This window comes from Taudactylus pleione, unplaced genomic scaffold (assembly GCF_031769625.1).
Source record: "Taudactylus pleione unplaced genomic scaffold, aTauple2 ptg000184l, whole genome shotgun sequence".
Taxonomy (NCBI): Eukaryota; Metazoa; Chordata; class Amphibia; order Anura; family Myobatrachidae; genus Taudactylus; species Taudactylus pleione.
This window is the reverse complement of record NW_028284586.1, coordinates 6255595-6275054: the sequence shown is the minus strand read 5'-3', so window position 1 is coordinate 6275054 and position 19460 is coordinate 6255595. Positions and strand designations below refer to the sequence as shown.

At 44.7% G+C, this 19460-nt stretch overlaps 1 protein-coding gene across 2 annotated transcripts in view; it reads right to left on the bottom strand.

The window, feature by feature from the left end:
* The window catches only part of GDE1 (glycerophosphodiester phosphodiesterase 1), a 37258-nt gene that overhangs the window by 8970 nt on the left and 8828 nt on the right, over positions 1–19460 (bottom strand). For both annotated transcript variants that reach the window (XM_088476217.1, XM_088476218.1), the window contains exons 2-5: positions 19076–19251; positions 13664–13769; positions 9640–9732; positions 2156–2367 (exon numbers count right to left, since the gene is read on the bottom strand). In XM_088476217.1, coding sequence (XP_088332343.1) covers positions 2156–2367; positions 9640–9732; positions 13664–13769; positions 19076–19251 — 587 coding nt within the window. The remainder of the gene's footprint in view (positions 1–2155; positions 2368–9639; positions 9733–13663; positions 13770–19075; positions 19252–19460) is intronic.

Genomic DNA, 19460 nt, shown 5'->3' with positions numbered 1-19460 from the left:
TCTTTCAAGTTTCCTATCTATAACATTCTTGAGTGAGGATGCAGATGAAAAAGGTAATGTAGAGCTCCTGATCAATTGTGTCACATGAGCATCTACAGCCGGAGGTACTGCCCACTTAGTAAATTCAGCAGGTGAAAACGGGTACAAAGATGTTAACTTCCTTGTAGCATGAAAACGTCTATTTGGAGTGCTCCATGCTTCAGCCATGAGGCCCGTAAGCTGCTCAGACTGAGGAAAGTAATCCTTTACCACTTTCTGACGCCTAAAGACCGGAGTCTTAGATCTAGGCGGAACTTCCTCTTCCACTATACTAAGGATGAATCTAACCGCTCTCACCAGAGAGGGGACATCCACAGAGGTGGTCTTCCCAAGCCGAGAGAGACTCGGAAGAGGAACCATGTGTATCATCATCTGATGAAGTGTTAGAATCCCCAGGCTGCGCCTGATGGGATACTCTCTTATGCCTATGCTTAACAGTAACTTGCAAGTTTGCTCCACTTGCTGAGCAGCGGTAGATGGTTGAACCATACTCTGAGTTGAGTGAGCATAGGCATCCATCCAGAGAGGATGCATGGGGGGCATATACATAGCAGGATGTAACTGCTGCGTAACCCCCTAGTGGGATGCAGTACCGGAGCTGCTCCCCGGTCCATTAAATGCGACATAACCTGAGACCAAGAGGACGCCCAGGATGGCTCTTGTGCAGGAGCTGGTGTACTGGATTGGTGAGGTAGTGGTCTCCTATAAAAGGGAGCACACAAACCATCCTCTATGAAATCTTGAGAAAACAGGCCAGCTGAACAGGATATACATGACACTAGCACAGGAGCTTTAGACTCCTGATTATCCTTAACCTTTGACATTCAATGAATAAAAGGTATAAGGTATAAATGCAATGCAATGTGACAGTCTTCACAAGTACCACTATTTGTGAAGTACACACCCTGTATAGAGGGTTGAGGAGAAAAACAGTGATAGTTATAACTGATACTCAGAAATAAAAGGCAGTATCAAACAGCAGCTAGCACAAGTCACATACAATGCATATGCAATTAAAATCGCAATGAGCTCTGCATCAACTGACCAACATCCAAGGCTTGGTAGGATGCAGAGCACTATATACCTCACCCAGGGGAGAGGTATACAGGGAGAGAACCCAAACCTTCTGAGAACAACAGCTTCAACAGAGCACCGATGGACGACTCTGAGCGTCTCAAATACCCGAGGCGGATAGGAGGAGCAACCCAGACGCTGGAATACTTTTCGTAGGGTCTGCGTCTGGGGAGGAGCAGCCGGGGGTGAGCCTACCTCCCCTAATTAGCATCAACCTGCCGGGTACACTGGCCTTATGGCAGTAGATGCGTCTACTACCGATCCCCGGCGGCAGACGATAAGGCTCCGGTGGTCTAGTGAGTAGAGTACACGGGGGAGAGGCCAGGCCTTCACTGCTGCAGCTTCCTTGCGTCTCCAGTGTCGAGAGCAAGGACTGCCACGCGCGATTCCCAGTAAACAAGGAACTGCCTTACCTGACATCTCTGTGCGTCCGATTGCAGTCCGGGCCTCCAGCGTCACGGCTAGCTAAGCTCCGCTGTGACCCTCCAAAATCACCAGAGACGTTACTGGTGTTGCGGCATCGGCAGAGGTAGAAGGAGTCGTAGTGCATGTGTCTTATTAAAATGCTCAGCACTGCTAACCCAGTAAAATAGTAAACTAAAACAAATCATAAAATAAAAGCTTGGGACTGTTAGAGCAGTCCCCTGTTCAAAAGGTGCATCTGAACTCCTGCTGAGCACTAAACTAAAAACTGAATGCTTGTGGCTGGGACGGAGTATATATGGAGGAGGACCAGTGCATTCTGGGAGCTAAAGCTTTGACTGTTTGGTGCCTGGATCTCTCCAGCCACATACCCAAAGGTAGTTCCTGTGGACCTTATGGACCCTGAAGAAGAAATCTCCTTGTATAATGCAGAATTAGATGTCAGGGTTTAAATCAAATTGTGCAACGGCTGCATTTTAAGTTATGATGTCATATATTTGCTTGCATCCCAACTATATAAATCAGTATTATTCTACTGGTGCTCCTGTAAGAAATGACTGCTGGCCAGCCACACCGAGTCCCTGTACAGAGCCCTCTACCAACGGTAACATCAACTTACTTTGAGATATAATTCTTCTGCATCAAAAAGGCAGATACTCCACATAGATTCCACAGGATGTTGTGTAATGCCCAATCCAGCAAGACATCCATTGAGACATAGAAGTAATGTTTCATCATAGAGGTAAAACGAGGTTCACCATCCCCGAGGTGGCTGAGGCTCCATGGTCTGTGTGTCAGAGCAGTCACTACATTCATGTCTGCTTGTCTCATCTGCAAACATGAACTCAATTTAGGATGATGTAGAAAGGAGCTCATATGCCACACACATCTCTTTACAGGAGACACAAATACAGCCGGAGCATTATGGAAACCTTTCTACTGGTAACTGTGATTTAAGAGTTTTACTATATTGCATTCTGTAGGTCAGGAAGGTCTGAATTAGCAGATGCCAGCAACACATGTATTTACAATAAAGCAGGGTACACTATGGGCCTGATTCAGCTTGGATCACAGTTGCTTATACGCACGCAATCGGCCGATTGTTGCGTTCTGTGCATGCATCGCAGTGGGCGTGCGCAAACCTGTCATTGCGATTGGGACTGTGGGCCTGATTCAGACCCACTCGCGAGCGTCTGTCCGCGCGGAGGGAGCTCCGTCGTGCGCATGCGCGAGACGTGATGAGCGAAGGACTTTCCTTTGCTCGTAGTGTCTGATCAAAGGGGGCGTGCTGTCAATGTTGATTGACAGCACGCCCCCTTTGGTAGGCGTGCCGGGGGCGTGCCTGCCAGACGGAGGCGTTCCCAAGGGAACGCCTACCGTCAGAAGCCGGCCCCACTGACATCACTAGTGATGTCAGTGGGAGTGATTTTGGCTCTGATAGAGCCAAAATCACTCCTGGCCTTGCGGTTGAGAAACTCAACCGCAGGCTTCTGCTCGCAGTGGCGATGGTCAAGACCATCGCGACCATCATCCTGCACGCTCGTATATGCTGTGGGTGGTGACCCACAGCTATACGAGCGTCCAGGAGGACGCTCCATATTTATGGAGGTGGGCCCTGATACAGAGCGAGCGCTCTGGTCAGAGCGTCCGGCTCTGAATCAGGGCCTGTGATTGCAGTGACCACGTAGACCCATCGCACAGTGATTGACAGGAAGTGCCGTTTGTGGGTGGTGATGGGGGGGGGGTCAGCCGAACGCAGGCGTGCCAGTGCGTTTCAACGCCGTTGCATGGGCATGCATAAACTAATCACGGTGATACCATAAGCAGCCTGAGGCCTCATATCGTGCGCTGAAGTAAGCAAATCCTGAGTGAGGTCTGACCTGCCTTAACTCTGCGTATGGGTCTGATGGTACTCGACTGTACCGATATTTTCACAGTCTTGCTAACCATTACGGATGTGCGTGTAAGGTAAAGTGGGTGTCCTTATGTAGTACTACGGTGGCATTGAGATCGCTATGGATTAGCATACCTTTGCACTGAACTGCGTGCGTACGCTATATATATATATATATATTTATATATATATATATATATATATATATATATATATATCTCTCGTATATTGTGTTAGAAATTATATCATTTTTGGTCAGCGCTCCCAAGATTGTGGTCGACAATTACCATTAGCTGCTACTTTAGGAGGTATCCCAAACTCCTTAATGAGAAACAAATATTTAATTGGGTATGAGGGGAGGAAGAACAGAGGTATGGGTAGAAGTGGGAGGGGAGGGAAGACTGGCAGGAAGGAATCAGAGCGCTTTGTGGTAATTGATGTAATGTAATATGTGGATGTGAATGAATAATCATTGTAATGGATTAATGAATACTTGTTTATGTATACGTATAGAACTACATTTTCTGAAAAAGATCTGGTGGGCAAAAACTGTAGGCAGGTTCTTGCTTAATAATGTCTTAATGCATAGTCCATATGTTCCAAATGTAAACTATTGTCTTAATAGATAATTTATATATTCCGAATACAAACTGGTGGGCAAAAACTTTAGGCTGAAACTTGAAAGTTGATTAGATGCTCCCTGTGACCAATTAGGTGAGATGGCCCGCGACTGTTACTTATACTGATGGGCAAAAACTTTCGTCCGGCTGTTGGATGTAGTTCCCATCGGGCTTGGCACAGACTCCTCAGCATCTTTAAAAATACTTGGTTAGGCATCTTGTGAGGGTTGGTGATTAGTGTGATGTCCCCAATATGTGCAAACCTCAAGGATAATAAAACGCAGTATCGGGGTGATATGGACACAATAGTGCAGCTGGTAAGTGAAGATTTCTGTTTACTTACCCTATGTTGCTGCTGGTCCTTCTACCTCCCGTTAGTCTGCCTCCTTGGTTCAGGTAGCGTGCAAGTAAGGGGCTGGATAATGCTAATAATAGTATTCACTACTTATAAAAAATATACACTTTATTTTACAATATACAGCAAACAAAACAGCCTGCAGATTTAGTAAATAGAAATAATGAGGTAAAAAGTCAATGTCCTGTGTGGGCAGTCCCAACGCATTTCATCCCATATAGGGATACAGAGAGAAAACTAGTGCAGCCCAATACTCCCATATACAAAATACTGAACCTCACATGTCAGCAATATATGTAAAGATTACATACAGAACCTGACGAAAAGAATAGAAGTATCAACCTCCTAGACCTTTCAACATATAGTCTGGAAATGGACAATAACAGCTTAGAATCAGATGACAGCATCTCTATATAAATGTGGTACCTACACCAAAGTGCACCAAGTAGCAGCCGCCTCAACAGGAGACACCGGGAGTCACCCAACTCCCCAACACAAATACTACAATAAAAAATGCCACCCAGAGGCTGGCGCTACAATTCATATAATATAGTCACTGTTATGAGTCTCAATGTTCGTAATAAGCTGATGTTCTTCCAATATAGATCTTCTTAGATTCTACTTTTTCTCGACACCGTGGATATGTGGAGACAACAATAAAATAACGGCAATACCTTCTTTACAACAAAAAGGTCAGATTCCAAAGTCGGAGACCCAACGTACCATACTCACTATAGGTATAGGAGAGTGGAACCCGTAAAGGTAACTTTTAATCCTCTATGTGGGGAAAGGTCATCCTTCACAACTTAGATCCGTGTGCTTCCTCACCCAAAAGTGTCTGGAGGAAATTAATAAGGGCGTACCCAACTCACACTATCACATGCAGCTATGAACTTCAAAAGGTTTCTGTAAAGATGAGCATACCATACTCACTTCTGCGCACACTGGATAACACTCCTAAAGGTATCTATTATGTGTCTCAAAAGGAAAGATTCCTCATGAATTCATATCCACTATTAACATGATGAACATTTATTCCATATAACCAAACAGACAGTGATAAAACAGTCATAAAAACAGTCCAAAGAAGAAATTCAGAAATATCTTATAGGTCACCTTGTAGATGTGAAGTGGACCCAGTACCTTCTTCCGGATAAAGGAAACAGCGGTTCCAAGGTGAGCCAAAGGTATTCCAAAGAAAACATAGTGATAAAAAATGGCAAAGAGAGTCCCATACCGACGCATTTCGACCTTCCTGGTCTTTTTCAAGGTGTACTCTATCTGCCTCCCAAGCTCCATTAAATACCCCTACCACTACCCCTACTAACACTTTGGTTATTAACCATATTATACCATCCATGGCCACATATCTTAAAGGGACATAAGTCTCAGGAGGAGCGGTGAGTGATCTCACTGAGGCTACAGTAACAGCTTGTCTTTCAGGCTCCGATGATCCCTGTTTTTTTGTATGTATATGAAACACAATTGACTCTCTCCAACTATATCAATTGACCAGTATTTTTGCATATATACCATTTTTTTTCAAAATAGTGATCACTATAGAATAAAACAGTATCCTTGATATCCACAATATTGATATTTATTTATTTTCTATAGAAGGTTACCTTATATTGTGGCTAGGAGTATGCTATATTAATAAGCAGCTATTAAATATTGTATTATCTTTTTTTTTTTATAAAAAAGTTGTCAAATAATTGTCAGATAGTTGTGTAAAATTGACAAAATTGTCTTTGCTATAAGCATTTTTAATAAATAGATATTTTATGGTAATGGTTTTGTGAAATTCTTCACAACTGTAGCACTGTGCAAACTACTGTTCTCTTTTTTGACTATTGGGCCATCCACAGCTGCTCTTAGAGGTGATTAGGGAAATGCCTACCTCCCAGCGCCTAGTGAAAATATCTACTCTAGTTGTATCTAAACCATTATTAACCACCAGCAGGGCCTAGACAGTATCAAATATTTTTGGGAACAAGACACAGAGATCGATAATGCACAAACCACTTTCATTTTGCAAGCCATAGAGTTCATCGTCACACATAATTATATGTGGTTCGAGGATGAATTTTTCTTGCAGCGCAGAGGCACAGCCATGGGAACCAAGTCCGCCCCGAGTTACGCGAATCTCTTTATGAGTCATTGGGAGGACCATCACATTTGGATCAATTGCGAGCTTGGGGCGAACTTGGTTCTCTGGAAACGGTATACTGATGACGTGTTATTCATCTGGCAGGGAGGTGAAGCGTCATTACAACAATTCCTTAAACACTTAAACAATAACAACAGGAATCTAGTCTTCACCTCAAACTATAGCAGAATTTCTAGACCTTGACATTTTTATTAGGGACTCCCAAAAAAAATACAATATGAGAGAAGTAGAAGAACCTTTCAATAAACTGAAAGAAAAACCTAGAGAGGAGTTACTGGGCAATTTAATGAAGAAGCAGGCTAATGAAAACAACAAGATCTACTTTATAAAAAAATACACGGGATCATCACAGAAATAGAAAACATTCTAAGATAACACTGGCATATTTTACACATGGACAATAGTCTAAGGGAAATACTACCAAAGGCACCAGATTTAAATCCGGTGCTTTTCGGATTACTACAACAAAAACTAATTCACAACCATTTGAAAACCAGTAAAGATACCAAACAAACCACAATAGAGGGACACATACTGTAGTATCTAGAGGCTTCTATCATTGTGGAAGATGCAAAAATTGCAAATAAATCAATTATAGACGCACGAAGCCCACAGGCCGTTTTCAATCTAAGCAAACAGGACAAGAATTAGGGAGATGTTGACATGCTAAGGAACAATATACAGTGAGATTATGTCCACCGCAAAATGGCCACCGCAATAAATGAAGACAGAAGCCAAAATTATATCTATAGGACACAGAGCATGTGATCGAGTTGTGCCACTCGACTACACGGTGTTATGGCTCAGTGGTAGCCAAGAGGAAAAGTCCTGCTTAGCCTTGAGGGCTGTAATTCCTTGGCTGGATGCGGCCGGGTGGTTGCCTGAAGGGCTGGAGGAGCTGGCTCCAAATGTGGCTTAAGAGCCAATTAGCTGTGGTGCGGCCTTTGGGCCGGTAGCAGCCCCTGGGCTGGATGGGCCTGTGGGCCAGTAAGTGGTGATGTGGCCTTTGGGTTGGTAGCAGCCTTTGGACTGGATGAGGCCTGTGAGCCTATAAGTTGAGTTGCGGCCTTTGGGCCGGTAGCAGCCTGTGGGCTAAATGAGGCCTGTGGGCCTGCTAGATGAGATGCGGCCTCTGGGCCGGTAGCAGCCGCTGGGCTGAGTTGCTGCCTTGAGGGCAGGAAGACTTTGGCAGGATGCGGCCTTGGGCCGAGACACAGTCACTGAGTAAAGCTGCAGCCTCCGGACTGAAGGACTTGGCTAGGAGATGCTGTGATGCAGCCCGTGTCGCCAGGATGACACAAGCGGTCGTACACCGGATTGCGTACTCAGGACGCCCAGGTGCGCTTAATTCCGCCGGGATGACACAAGCGATTGTACACAGGATTGCGTATTGAGGACGCCCAGGTGTGCTTAATGCCGCCGGGATGACACAAGCGGTTTGTATACAGAAAGACGTACTCAGGACGCTAGGTTGCGCACTCTGGACTCTGAGTGCGACCTGTGCCGCCTGGATGACACAGACGGCAGGTAGTGCAGATGCGGACCGTGCCACCTAGATGACACAAAAGGCAGGAACAATAGAGCTGGCTGGATACTGGAACTCGACTGTGAACAGGAGACCAACAGAAACCGGAAACACCGTCATGGAGTGAAGGGCTGGCTAGAATTTAACAAACACAGGGCCCAACCAGAGCAAGCCTCCCTAATGAGAGACTACTGAGCACCTGGGCTGTGCACAGACAGGAGAATCAATTAGTGTGCACCTGATACTGCACACAGTCAGGCAGTAATTCGTGCAGAGCCCCAGCAGCAACCAAGACTGGAACTGCAAACAATATGCTGCTACCACAGATCCTAACAGGAGGAAGGAGGAGACTTCAGCGAATGCTTGCCCGGCATTCACCCCGCACAGCATTGGCAGCGTGGCGGCTTGTGACACACGGGACTAGTAATGTCCCAACAACTATACAGAAAGAGGCCACACATGCGCACTAAGAAGATAAGGACGTCTGTGGATAATGCAAACGCACTGCATGGAACCTGGAATTGCGGGAACCAGCGGGTGCGTGAACATGGATCGTCAGACACAGAGGCTATAAAACTACCAAAGTAAATGAACAGGACAATTTTGCCCTTGAAAAAGTCCCTACTTGGGATGAAACGTGTTGGGTTTGCCCACACAGGACATTGACTTTTTACCTCATTATTTCTATTTGCTCCATCTGCAAGCTGTTTTGTTTGCTGTATATTGTAAAATAAAAGTGTATATTTTTTATAAGTAGTGCATACTATTATTAGCATTATCCAGCCCCTTACTTGCACGCTACCTGAACTATGGAGACAAACTAACGGGAAGTAGAAGGACCAGAGGCTGCACTATTGTGTCCATATCACCCAGATACTGCGTTTTATTATCCTTGAGGTTTGCACATATTGGGGACATCACACTAATCACCAACCATCACAAGACGCGTAACCAAGTATATTTAAAGATGCTGAGGAGTCTGTGCCAAGCCCGATGGGAACTACATCCAACACCTGGACGAAAGTTTTTGCCCATCAGTATAAGTAACAGTCGCGGGCCATCTCACCTAATTGGTCACAGGGAGCATCTAATCAACTTTCAAGTTTCAGCCTAAAGTTTTTGCCCACCAGTTTGTATTCGGAATATATAAATTATCTATTAAGACAATAGTTTACATTTGGAACATATGGACTATGCATTAAGACATTATTAAGCAAGAACCTGCCTACAGTTTTTGCCCACCAGATCTTTTTCAGAAGATTTAGTTCTATACGTATACATATTCAAATAACATTCAAACAAATATCCTATAATACATTACATTGATTATTCATTCACATCCACATTAATTACATTACATCAATTACCACAAAGCAATCTGATTCCTTCCCGCCAGTCTTCCCTCCCCTCCCACTTCTCCCGATACATATGTTCTTCCTCCCCTCATACCCAATTAAATATTTGTTTGTTAAGAATCATAACAGAATATATTCATTTTAAAGTAGGCCAAGATTTTAGGGCAGTTCAGTTTTCACTTACTTTATAAATAACGTTTGGCTCAAAAGAACAGACAATGCTGCTGTTGTAGAGATGGGGAAAGTCTACATACATTTTTCTGAGGGCTTCCGCAGCCTAAGGAAGAAAAACATTGTAGATTTGTGTAACAATAATGCAGAATAACTACTACATACAAATGGCTGTTTGCATGGATGGCAGTAAAAGCCTACTACTAGGAGATGTAAGAGACGTGCACAGATTTATATGAGGGACAGACTGAGCATGTGCTCACTGGGAGGTGACATTTGTGCTCTGCTGCTCTCCTATTGGCTGAAAGCAACGGATGACATTTATAAAACATATTCTAGAAGTAACTGAAGAACTACAGATAACAAAATAATTAGTAGAGTCGGTCATAGCAACCAACCAAGAAAGCTCCACTCAGTATATGCTCAAGCGAAGCATTCTGGAGCCTAGCCCCCGCATCTTACGGCATCTGAAAATGGAGTTGTCTATGGGCTACACTTGGTACAATCTATCGGTAGATGTTTCCTCCGGAACCGTCCCCGGCAATGGGCGTTGAGTATGCCTGGTCTGTAGACAGTGAATGCGCAAAATTGTGGTGGAGTGAAGCCTCCACTCCAATCATATCTTAGGGACGGACTTCTTTCGGAGAACTTGCCCCTGCATGTGCAATTTGATAGATGCCAGTGCTATCATAGCATCCTCCTACGCCATCCTGTGGATTAATAACACACCCAGATCACACTGCAATTGCGATTATGAATAAATGGGCCTCTAGATCCCTCCAATTTACCGTCCACCCCACTCCATATTCGATCCCTCCCACTCAGCGCGACACAGCATTAAAGTGGCAGGTACACTTCTGTGCCTAATTCAGAGATTTACGCCATGCCAATAATTGCGCAGATTGAGCGAGTTTTAGTCATTACACATGCGTGAAAGCCGCTCTGCATACGCGCAATGATTGTTTTGAGATTACGCTCGCACAGAATATTCACTTGCCATGTGAGTGACAGGTAGTCAGCGGTTGAGGGAGGTAACTTTAGCTAGGTGACTGCAGGCGTGTCGGGACCATTGAAATGAAGTTTCATGGGCATGCATAAATTAGCCATTGCAATCTCCTTCGTAACATGAGAACCCTCAGTGTGTCAGGAGAGACTCAGTGTTTGAGACTTCACTTAGAAGATCTGCGTCAATGTCTCCAATGTTTACGCTGCTGACCATCATCGGACAGATTTGAGAAGGCAGCAGTGGGCGACCCTATGCTCGGGTAAGCTTTGGAAGACATTAGCAAATTTTCGCTAATGAGATCCGTAAATTGCGATTGCATTAGTGTAAGTCTCGGGATCAACCCCAGAGAGGACAGACGTGCACTCCATACATGACGTTGTTAAGCACTCTTCACAATTCGTAAGTGTGAACACAGATTAGATCACCGGTGCCAAGCTAGAAGTTAGTCCTCTCTCACATTTTCTGTACACCATATACTTGGTGAATCACTACTCAAATTATTTAGGGACTAAGCTGAAGTTTGGCTGTCACTGTATTGAAGCAAAGAGAACAAAATAACATCTCATCTGCGCTACTGTACTGTAATGGTAGAGCTGCAAATATTTATCATGTTCTTCCAAACCGTAATTGGCAATAATCTCCAAAGTTTCTATAATTAAAATGAGTGTTCAGTCTGCCCCATCCAGCTACTTTATAATGCCACCTTGGCAGGAAAAATGTTCCGGGGAGAACACTGCACTTGAGGTGTGCATAGAAGCAAGCACAGGGTTTGCTGGCTTCTGTGCACACCTATGAAAGGGATCATAATAAAACATGGATATATCTGAAAGGTGAAGGGTATTAGTACGGCTATTGTGACTTTATAATATGTACGAGGGCTGACATAAAAGTAATGAGACTGATTATCTTATTCAGAATCAGGTAACTCCAAAGGATCTGAACATTTTTCTTTTTCAAAGTAGCGTCCTTCACATTCAATACATTTTTTGCAGCGTTTCACCAACGATTCAGAGACATGCAGTAGACTGTTTTGTGACATCACTTAGTGTTGTAGCTGTGGCATTTTTACTTCCTCATCTGTTGAGAACTTCTTTCCGCGCAGTTTTTTCAGGGTTGGGAATGCCCAGAAATCACAGGGCTATATGGAGGGTGTTCCAATGCTGTCCCATTAATTTCAGTCAGTGCTGCCAATGCAACAGCAGCAACATGTGGTCGGACAATGTCTTGGAGCAAAAAATCTGTTTCTTCAGCAAATGTTGTCTTTTCTTCCTCATGGCTCCACGCAAATGGGTTTTCAGGATGTTTGCATAGTATTCACCATTAATTGTCTGTCCACGGGGTACCCAGTAATGTAGTATTATACCGTGTGCATCAAAGAACAGCAGAAGCATGAAGTTATACTTCGAAGGAATCACACCAAATTTTTTGTCCAGAGGCAAATTCGTGTGTTTCCTTACACTGGACTGTTGTTTGCATTTTGGATCATACTGACGAATCCATGCTTCGTCACACGTTATAAATCGATGTCAGGAAATTGTGTATCCTCTCCGACATTCAACTCATCGTTGCATCTACTCTTCTGTGAGATTTCTGAGTACCCACCTGGCACACATGTGATGCATTTTCAGTTCCTTTGTCATAATTTGCTGAACCCGTTCGAGTGAGTTGCCAAGTGACGTCGAAAGTTTGCGTAAAGTTAACCTTCTATAATTTTGCAACATCTCTGCAGCTTTGGCAATGTTAACATCTGTAACCGCTTCATCAGTCACTCGCATATTACCCTCTATAGAGTGCTTCCACCACCAAAATACTGCAGCACGGCTGTTTGCTTGCCGTAACATTTAATTAATTTAATTTTCGCTTTTTCCAAGTTTAACACAAAATTCAATCACACATATCTGATGTAATCTCTCAGACACGTCTTAAGGCGCACAATCCACTTGGCGATGGGGTAACGACAGTACGATTACAACATTGTAATCGTACCGTCGTTCCCCATCCCCTGCAGTGCCTACACTGAACGATTAGTTGTTCAGTGTAGACACCCTCCCTCATCCCCGAACATGGCCAACCTGACATTATCGGCAGATTGACTGGCATGTTCGGGCGATGATTGATGTCGGAAACGACCAGCGGGAGCGCGTATCGCTGGTCGTTTCCGACATTATAGTGCATGATTTGTGCACAATTAATGAGCGATTGCACGATTACGATGTCGTAATTGTGCAATCATTCATTAATATCGCCTAGTGGATGTGCGGCATTAAGATGCATACACGGTACAATCTGTACCACCAACGACTTGAAAGATATCTTTCAGTGAAGGCATCTTGCCACATCTCTGAACAGGCAAAGTTGACCTGCATGTACGGACGATCATAGATATTGTTATCGTTCATGCAGGAACGTGCATCGTTGGTCGTTCACTGCATAAAAACGAATGATATGAACGATATAGCGTTAAACGACATTGTTCATATTCACAGATATCGTACCATGTGTACGCACCATCACTCATCCGCCATGACAAAACGTACAAAGACTAAACAAAGACGACCATGGCAGTCCATTCGCAGGTTTAGGCATAGATGTATGAGCTTCACAATTACCAGAATAGCGTTGCCATGTCTACCTAAGGGACAGAAAAACAGAGGCAGTCTCATTACTTTTCAATCAGCCCTTGTAATAGTAAAATATGGTATGACAAATGTGGCTGTAGAATATGTAGTTTATCGGACTGTAAAAACTGTTGGATATTGTGGGTCTATATTACACTACGTTAGTAAATGGACCAGAGCGTGCATCCTTTGAACATATATTAGTGAAAAGAACAGTCAAGAAGTACCCGATAATTTCCATAAACACACTGACAATATCTGCGTAGCAGATCACACACAGCTGCATCCACTATTTCTGTACAGAAGAACTAACAACCCTCTGTGGGGGATAAATGGTGAGCAGTGTACGGGGTAAAGCATGGTCCCTGCACATAGGATCTCTGCTGGCTCTGGCTGTCAGGTCACACAATTACCTGGGTAGCGTGCCCTTTAACATCAAAGTAAATAATTAGATTGTGCTGCAGACATTCTTTAACCGCCTCTATCAAAGTTGGAACCTTTCCCTCAGTATACAGGTGCCTGCAAGACAAAAGAACACGATTTTTATATAAAACTGTAACTTACTTATTTAGAAAGTAAAACAACATGGTATTGTTCTACTCTAATCTATATGCTGATGTTCATGCAAACAGACAATGTTTTTTTCTTCTCCGCATATATCTGAGTCGCACAGTGCATGCGCCCGAATGTTATATATACAGTGAGGGTGATTCAGCAGAGGACGTAGAGGCTATTGCAGCTGCTAACATGATAGCAGCTGCGATAGCACTAATATGGTAATGCAGTAGAAGGCGTCCTGCCTCCTGCATGCATTACTGATCCGAGCTGCATCCTTGGACACAGCATCTGAACATCTGCGCTACCATAGTCTGGCTGAATGACTACCGATGCTGGCCACCGCAGCTGAAGTAAAAAAGGCCAGGAAATCTCAGTTATCCGACAGAGATCCTGGCTTTTTCACTGCCCCCTCGCCCCAAATCGGTGACATGCCTCCATTTTGAGAAATGGAGGCCATTGCCGCCCCCTCCCCACCAAGAAACGGCAGCATGCTGTCAAACACTAACAGTCGGCTGCCGGACTGTGTCCATGATCACAGACCCGTCATGCACATTTGCAGAATGGATCCTGCGTTTGTGCAGATTTCCGTACATCAGGAATCTGTGTTCAACAGTGCAGGCTGAATCCGTCCCAGAGTCACAGTACAGACTTGGACGCACGGCATCAGAAATGTGAGGGGCGTTCCTGGACGGTGACTGGGAGGTAACGGGGGTGGCTAACGCACAGAGCTGGTGCTGCTTATGGGACTGTTACAGGCGAGTCACAGAAAGCGGCTACGTACAAAGACGTTGAGTCGCTCAAACAAGAGGCCATACTCAGACAGAGGACCTGCACCTGCCATAGGGCTGCTGCAAGTTTCCATGGTGCGACCGATGATGCATGCAGAGACGCACCAGCAGTGATTTAGTGTCTATGGACACTGGCAATGGGCGTATCAGGCATTCGGATGTACACTTGGGAAGAACTTTGCAGCAGCATTAGCACAAAGACACAGAAGTGACTGCGGCAAAAGACACGTCAGCGTCTGACTCAAAATCAGTGTAATTACCGGAGGAAAGCCTCACCTGGTTTTGTTTGCAGCTCTATGCAAGCAGGGCTTCCCAGGTAACCCATGTAGTATTAGCAATAGAACCTCACAGCTAGCTGAATTGCACCCTATGGAACCACAGGGTCAGTGCAATTATCTGCAATGTAAGATTCCAGCCTGATGTATGGGCGATGTGCAGAGTGCAGATATCCAGCACATACAGTAGGCTTACATTTGTTCTCCTGTGCACCCCTTTGAGGCTGCAAGGTAACATGCACAATGTACGGACACTGTAGGGCTCATTGCTGGCGTTCAAACTGTGTCACAACAACATAGCGCCCATACAGTGTGTAGTTATTCGGCTGCCAGTCTCAATCCCGACATCGGAATCATTAGAGGTGGGGGAAAGGGTTAGAGACAAAGGCAAGAAACAGAAACATGTGTAAAAGAGAAAGACATGTAAGGGGCAAGGGGGTCAAGCCCAAAGTACATTCTTGAAGAAGTGGCTGATATGGGGAGGGGATGAGGGAAAATTATAAACGGGGAGATAGCAAAAAAAAAAGAGAGATGTCAAACTGATTAGAAAAGAAGGAGGGGGAAGAGGAGAGGCGAGCCAGTGAAAACCGCTAGCGGGAGGCAAGGGAGGTAGTGTAGGAGTAAGTGGGCGGGGAGACATTGGGTTGAGCAGTGAAATATGTATAAGAAGAGGACAGGATGAGAGGACCAATGAGAGGTACGTTTTGAAGGAGATACCAAGGCTTCCAGGCCACATAAATCTTGTCCCCTATGTTATTTTGGAGGCTGGTTATATATTCCATCTTAGAAACGTACCATATCCTTTAGTTCCCGGTTGAGAGTGCGGGGAGAGCAGTTTCCAGGCCCTTGCGATCTGGTATTTAGCTGCTCAAGAGATATGCAGGATCAGTTTGTTGACCCGCTTAGAGGACTGGCAGACTGGGGCACACAAGAATAGCGAGGCCAGGGTGAGGGAGAGATGCATAGGCACAACTAAAGTTATGAGTGATTTAACCATAGCCTAAAAGTGCGCAATCTGTGGGCAGGCTCACCAAACATGAAAAATGGTGCCTGCCAGGGCACATTGGTGCCAGCACAACTGTGAGACATTGGGGAACATTTAGTATAAACGTTCTGGGACGGGAGTACACCTTATATGAGTTCTTTTTGATGGCAACACTAATGGAGCATTTTGAGATGTTAGACCGAATTGCATCCCAGGGGTGGGTGATCGGGGGTTAAAATGGAGTGGTACAATTGGGATATAGTGCCTCTATCCAAGGGGCGATAGATACATAGACGTTCCAGTGGGGTGGGGATACTGGAGGAAAAAGAAGAAGAAAGGGATGAGTCTACAAAGCTACAAAGCTTTGGATTTGAAGGTACTGAAAAAAAAAAAAAAGAGGGAGGGAGGTAAGCAGTGCCTTTCCTGGATTTCTGCAAAGCATTGGGGGCCAAAACTGCCAGGTACATGCCGAAAGCGAGTAATACCAACTGCTGTCCAGATAGAGGCCATACGAGGGGTTTGGCCCAGAGGCAATGAGGGAGGTTGCCATAAGGGTGTTTGGGGAGAGGGATAAGTACAGAGGTCAAACTTTGTGGCAAGGGAATCCCAAACAGACAGGGTGAGATCGACCGAGGGGACCAATAGGACAGAAGAGGATCTGTTTTTGAGTAAGCCAGGGTTGGTATGATATAGTGTCCACTCTAGCTCTCCCTCTAGGTCCACCCAGCGCATAGTGCCTTTGTGGGAGTGCAAGTCACCAATTGGCTAAGACAGGTGGCCTGATAATATTTGAAGATAGACAAGCGATCTCTTGAAAAGAATTTCCCTATGTAAGCGCGGTTTCCTACAACTCCAAATAAATTTGACAAAAGGAGGTTTGTAGGAAAGCAAGCACCCAAGCGGGAACTGCGATATGAAGGGTTTGGAATAGGTGCAACAGTTTAATGAGGACATTCATCTTAATTGCGTTTACGAGACCTATCCAGGAGATGAAGCATTTGTACCATCTAGAGATGTCCTGCTTAGTAGCCCTGAGAAGGGAAGGGGGAGAGGGGGGATTGGCTTTATATAAGCGTTCACTCATCACAAATTTGAATGCATATTTCAATTTTTTAAACACAAAGGCAGTTCATTTGAAGGATGAACCAATATTCAGGTATGTGTAGTTTATTAATTTACTAGTAACATCAAACATCAAAGGAAGGAACTAAAAAGGCCTAAAATGCAGTCTAGAACGCAAAGTTTTTCTACTTCTTGCATTTACTTTTGTGCAGATTACCGGGTTTATACCATAACAAGACATGGGGTCTGCTGCTGGGAATGCAAACGTCTGCATCATCTGATTGACTAATCAGCTAAATGCTTTCTAGGCACCTCATACCTCGTATTGGTCCCAAATGCAAACACGTGATCTCATTTTGTAGGAAGAGATATTTAAATGAAATTCAAGTGGTGGAGACAGATCATTTACAGGGGAATCCCTGGTTAGCCGCAGAGCCAGGAGTTCCCATTCCCACTAGTGGTGATTGTGTCTCTGCTGCTACTTCCAATGGGAGACCTGATGCACATTCCAGACGCACTATAATTATTATACAGTAGGAAATTTCTAAGCACAATTCTACCACTGGACTCTCACAAATGAAAGCTGTACTGATTTGCACAGTCCAGGAAAATGTGCCAACTTTCTTGTATTATTGTGGTTTCCATCACTTCCTCCAATGGTTATACGTAAGTCATCTTGCTTAGTCTAGAAAGTGTGGGGTATAGGGAAGTCACTGCACTAGTACATATAATAACAACAACAATCGGTCTATATCCTTTGGAGAGAATTTATAACAAATAAAAAAAACATTATTTAATACAGTTAATAAATATATGTACTCCCAAATGATGTTGTCTATAAACAGTGAAGCTGTGTTAGAAAAAAAAACAAACAATAAAAAAACATAAAATTTAGGAAAAATAAAATGTATGGAAAAAGTTGTATTTTGTTACAGTTCTTTCTGTAATAAGTGCACCCTTACGCCACAGGGTGTGATATGTATTACCGCCGGCCGCATGTATCCCGACAGCGGCTGCCCGACAAAGGAGGAAATCCTGATCGTCCTAAAGATAAGTATAAACTAATCTAATTCTACCCCCTAACCCTCATTTAGAGTGCCTAACCCTAACCTCCCCACCCTGTGCCTAACCCTAACCCCCCCCTCTAAGTGCCTAAAACTAACCCCCCCGGGGGGGTGCCTAACCCTAACCTCCCCCCCGGGGTGCCTAGCCCTAACCTCCCCCCCCGGGGTGCCTAGCCCTAACCCTCCCTCCCCCTAGCCTAACCCTAACCTCCCGGGGGGTGCCTGACCCTAAGTCCCCCCCGGGAGCCCTAAACCTAACCCCCCCCGCAGCTGTCCGCTGCGGTGCCCGCTCGATCGGGATGCCGGGCGCTGGTCTCCCAATGTCGGTCAAATAACAGGCTTCTAGATTTAGACGCCTGTCATTCGTCCCTAGTCGGGATTACAGTGTCTGGAAGCCGGTGGTCGGCATTTAGACTGTCGGCTTCCGGACTACATCCCACTCCACAAACTTCTTTCCTTGTGTGGTAATCTAGAAAATGCCAACGCAAGCTGTCCATATCCTCATATTTTAAGGCAACCTTTCAATCATTCAGCGCTAGTAACAAGCTCAGGTTGCATTGCAAATTAAATTGTTAAATATAGACATCTTAGACGCCCGGCCTATCAAGTTATCCAGAGTTACTTATGAAATACTTTTGCTTGTATTTTAGGCTGAGATTTTGTGACTCTAATATTAGCACATTGTTGTCTGCATGTCGCACATACCAGAACTCCTTAGCATGTCCTTCTCACACCGGATAAACAGGATCTGTCTGGCAGCTGATGAAGCTATGTGTGTGCATAAAACTCTGGAGTTATATGTGGATTCAAGCATGGATATCCTTAAAACCTAGAGGGAGATGTATTAACCGCCAAAGCAGCATCAGTGCTGTCCCCGCTGCGGTGGCTGCCGGCTCCAGGGCTGCACGCGGGATCTCGTGACTGAGACACAGCGCATCAGCACTAGGCGAAGCAGGAAGCGTTATAGCGGCACGTTAAGTGCCGCTATAATACATCTGCCCCCTAGTCTCTAATGGCAAAGTTTGGGACACTCTGGCCTAGACGCACAGACGCATGGTCCTTGTTACAATAGCTCTCACATCTGCCCACTCACCTCAGGCGATGTTTAGCTGCAGGATTGAGCTTTCTGATTTCAGCAAACGTAAAGTCACTCAATTTGCCAAAGCCATCCGTTGTCCTTTCCACTGTGTCGTCATGCATGAGAATGGGAACATTATCTTTAGTGAACTCCAGGTCCAGCTCCACACCAGTTGCCCCATTCTGTGCAGCCTGGAAGAACAGAACAGAACAGATTTGTATAGTTTGAATATTCTGGCTGTCAAAGTACTTTAAACAATATAGTAACTTTAAACTAGTAAAAGGTGATAAAGACGGTATACCCAATTCCCATGCAGAAGCAATAAAGAAAAATGTAAACTCAATTTACTTAGCCAACTTAAATGCTAGAGTATGGAACTGGTTTTTCTATTGAAAAGGTT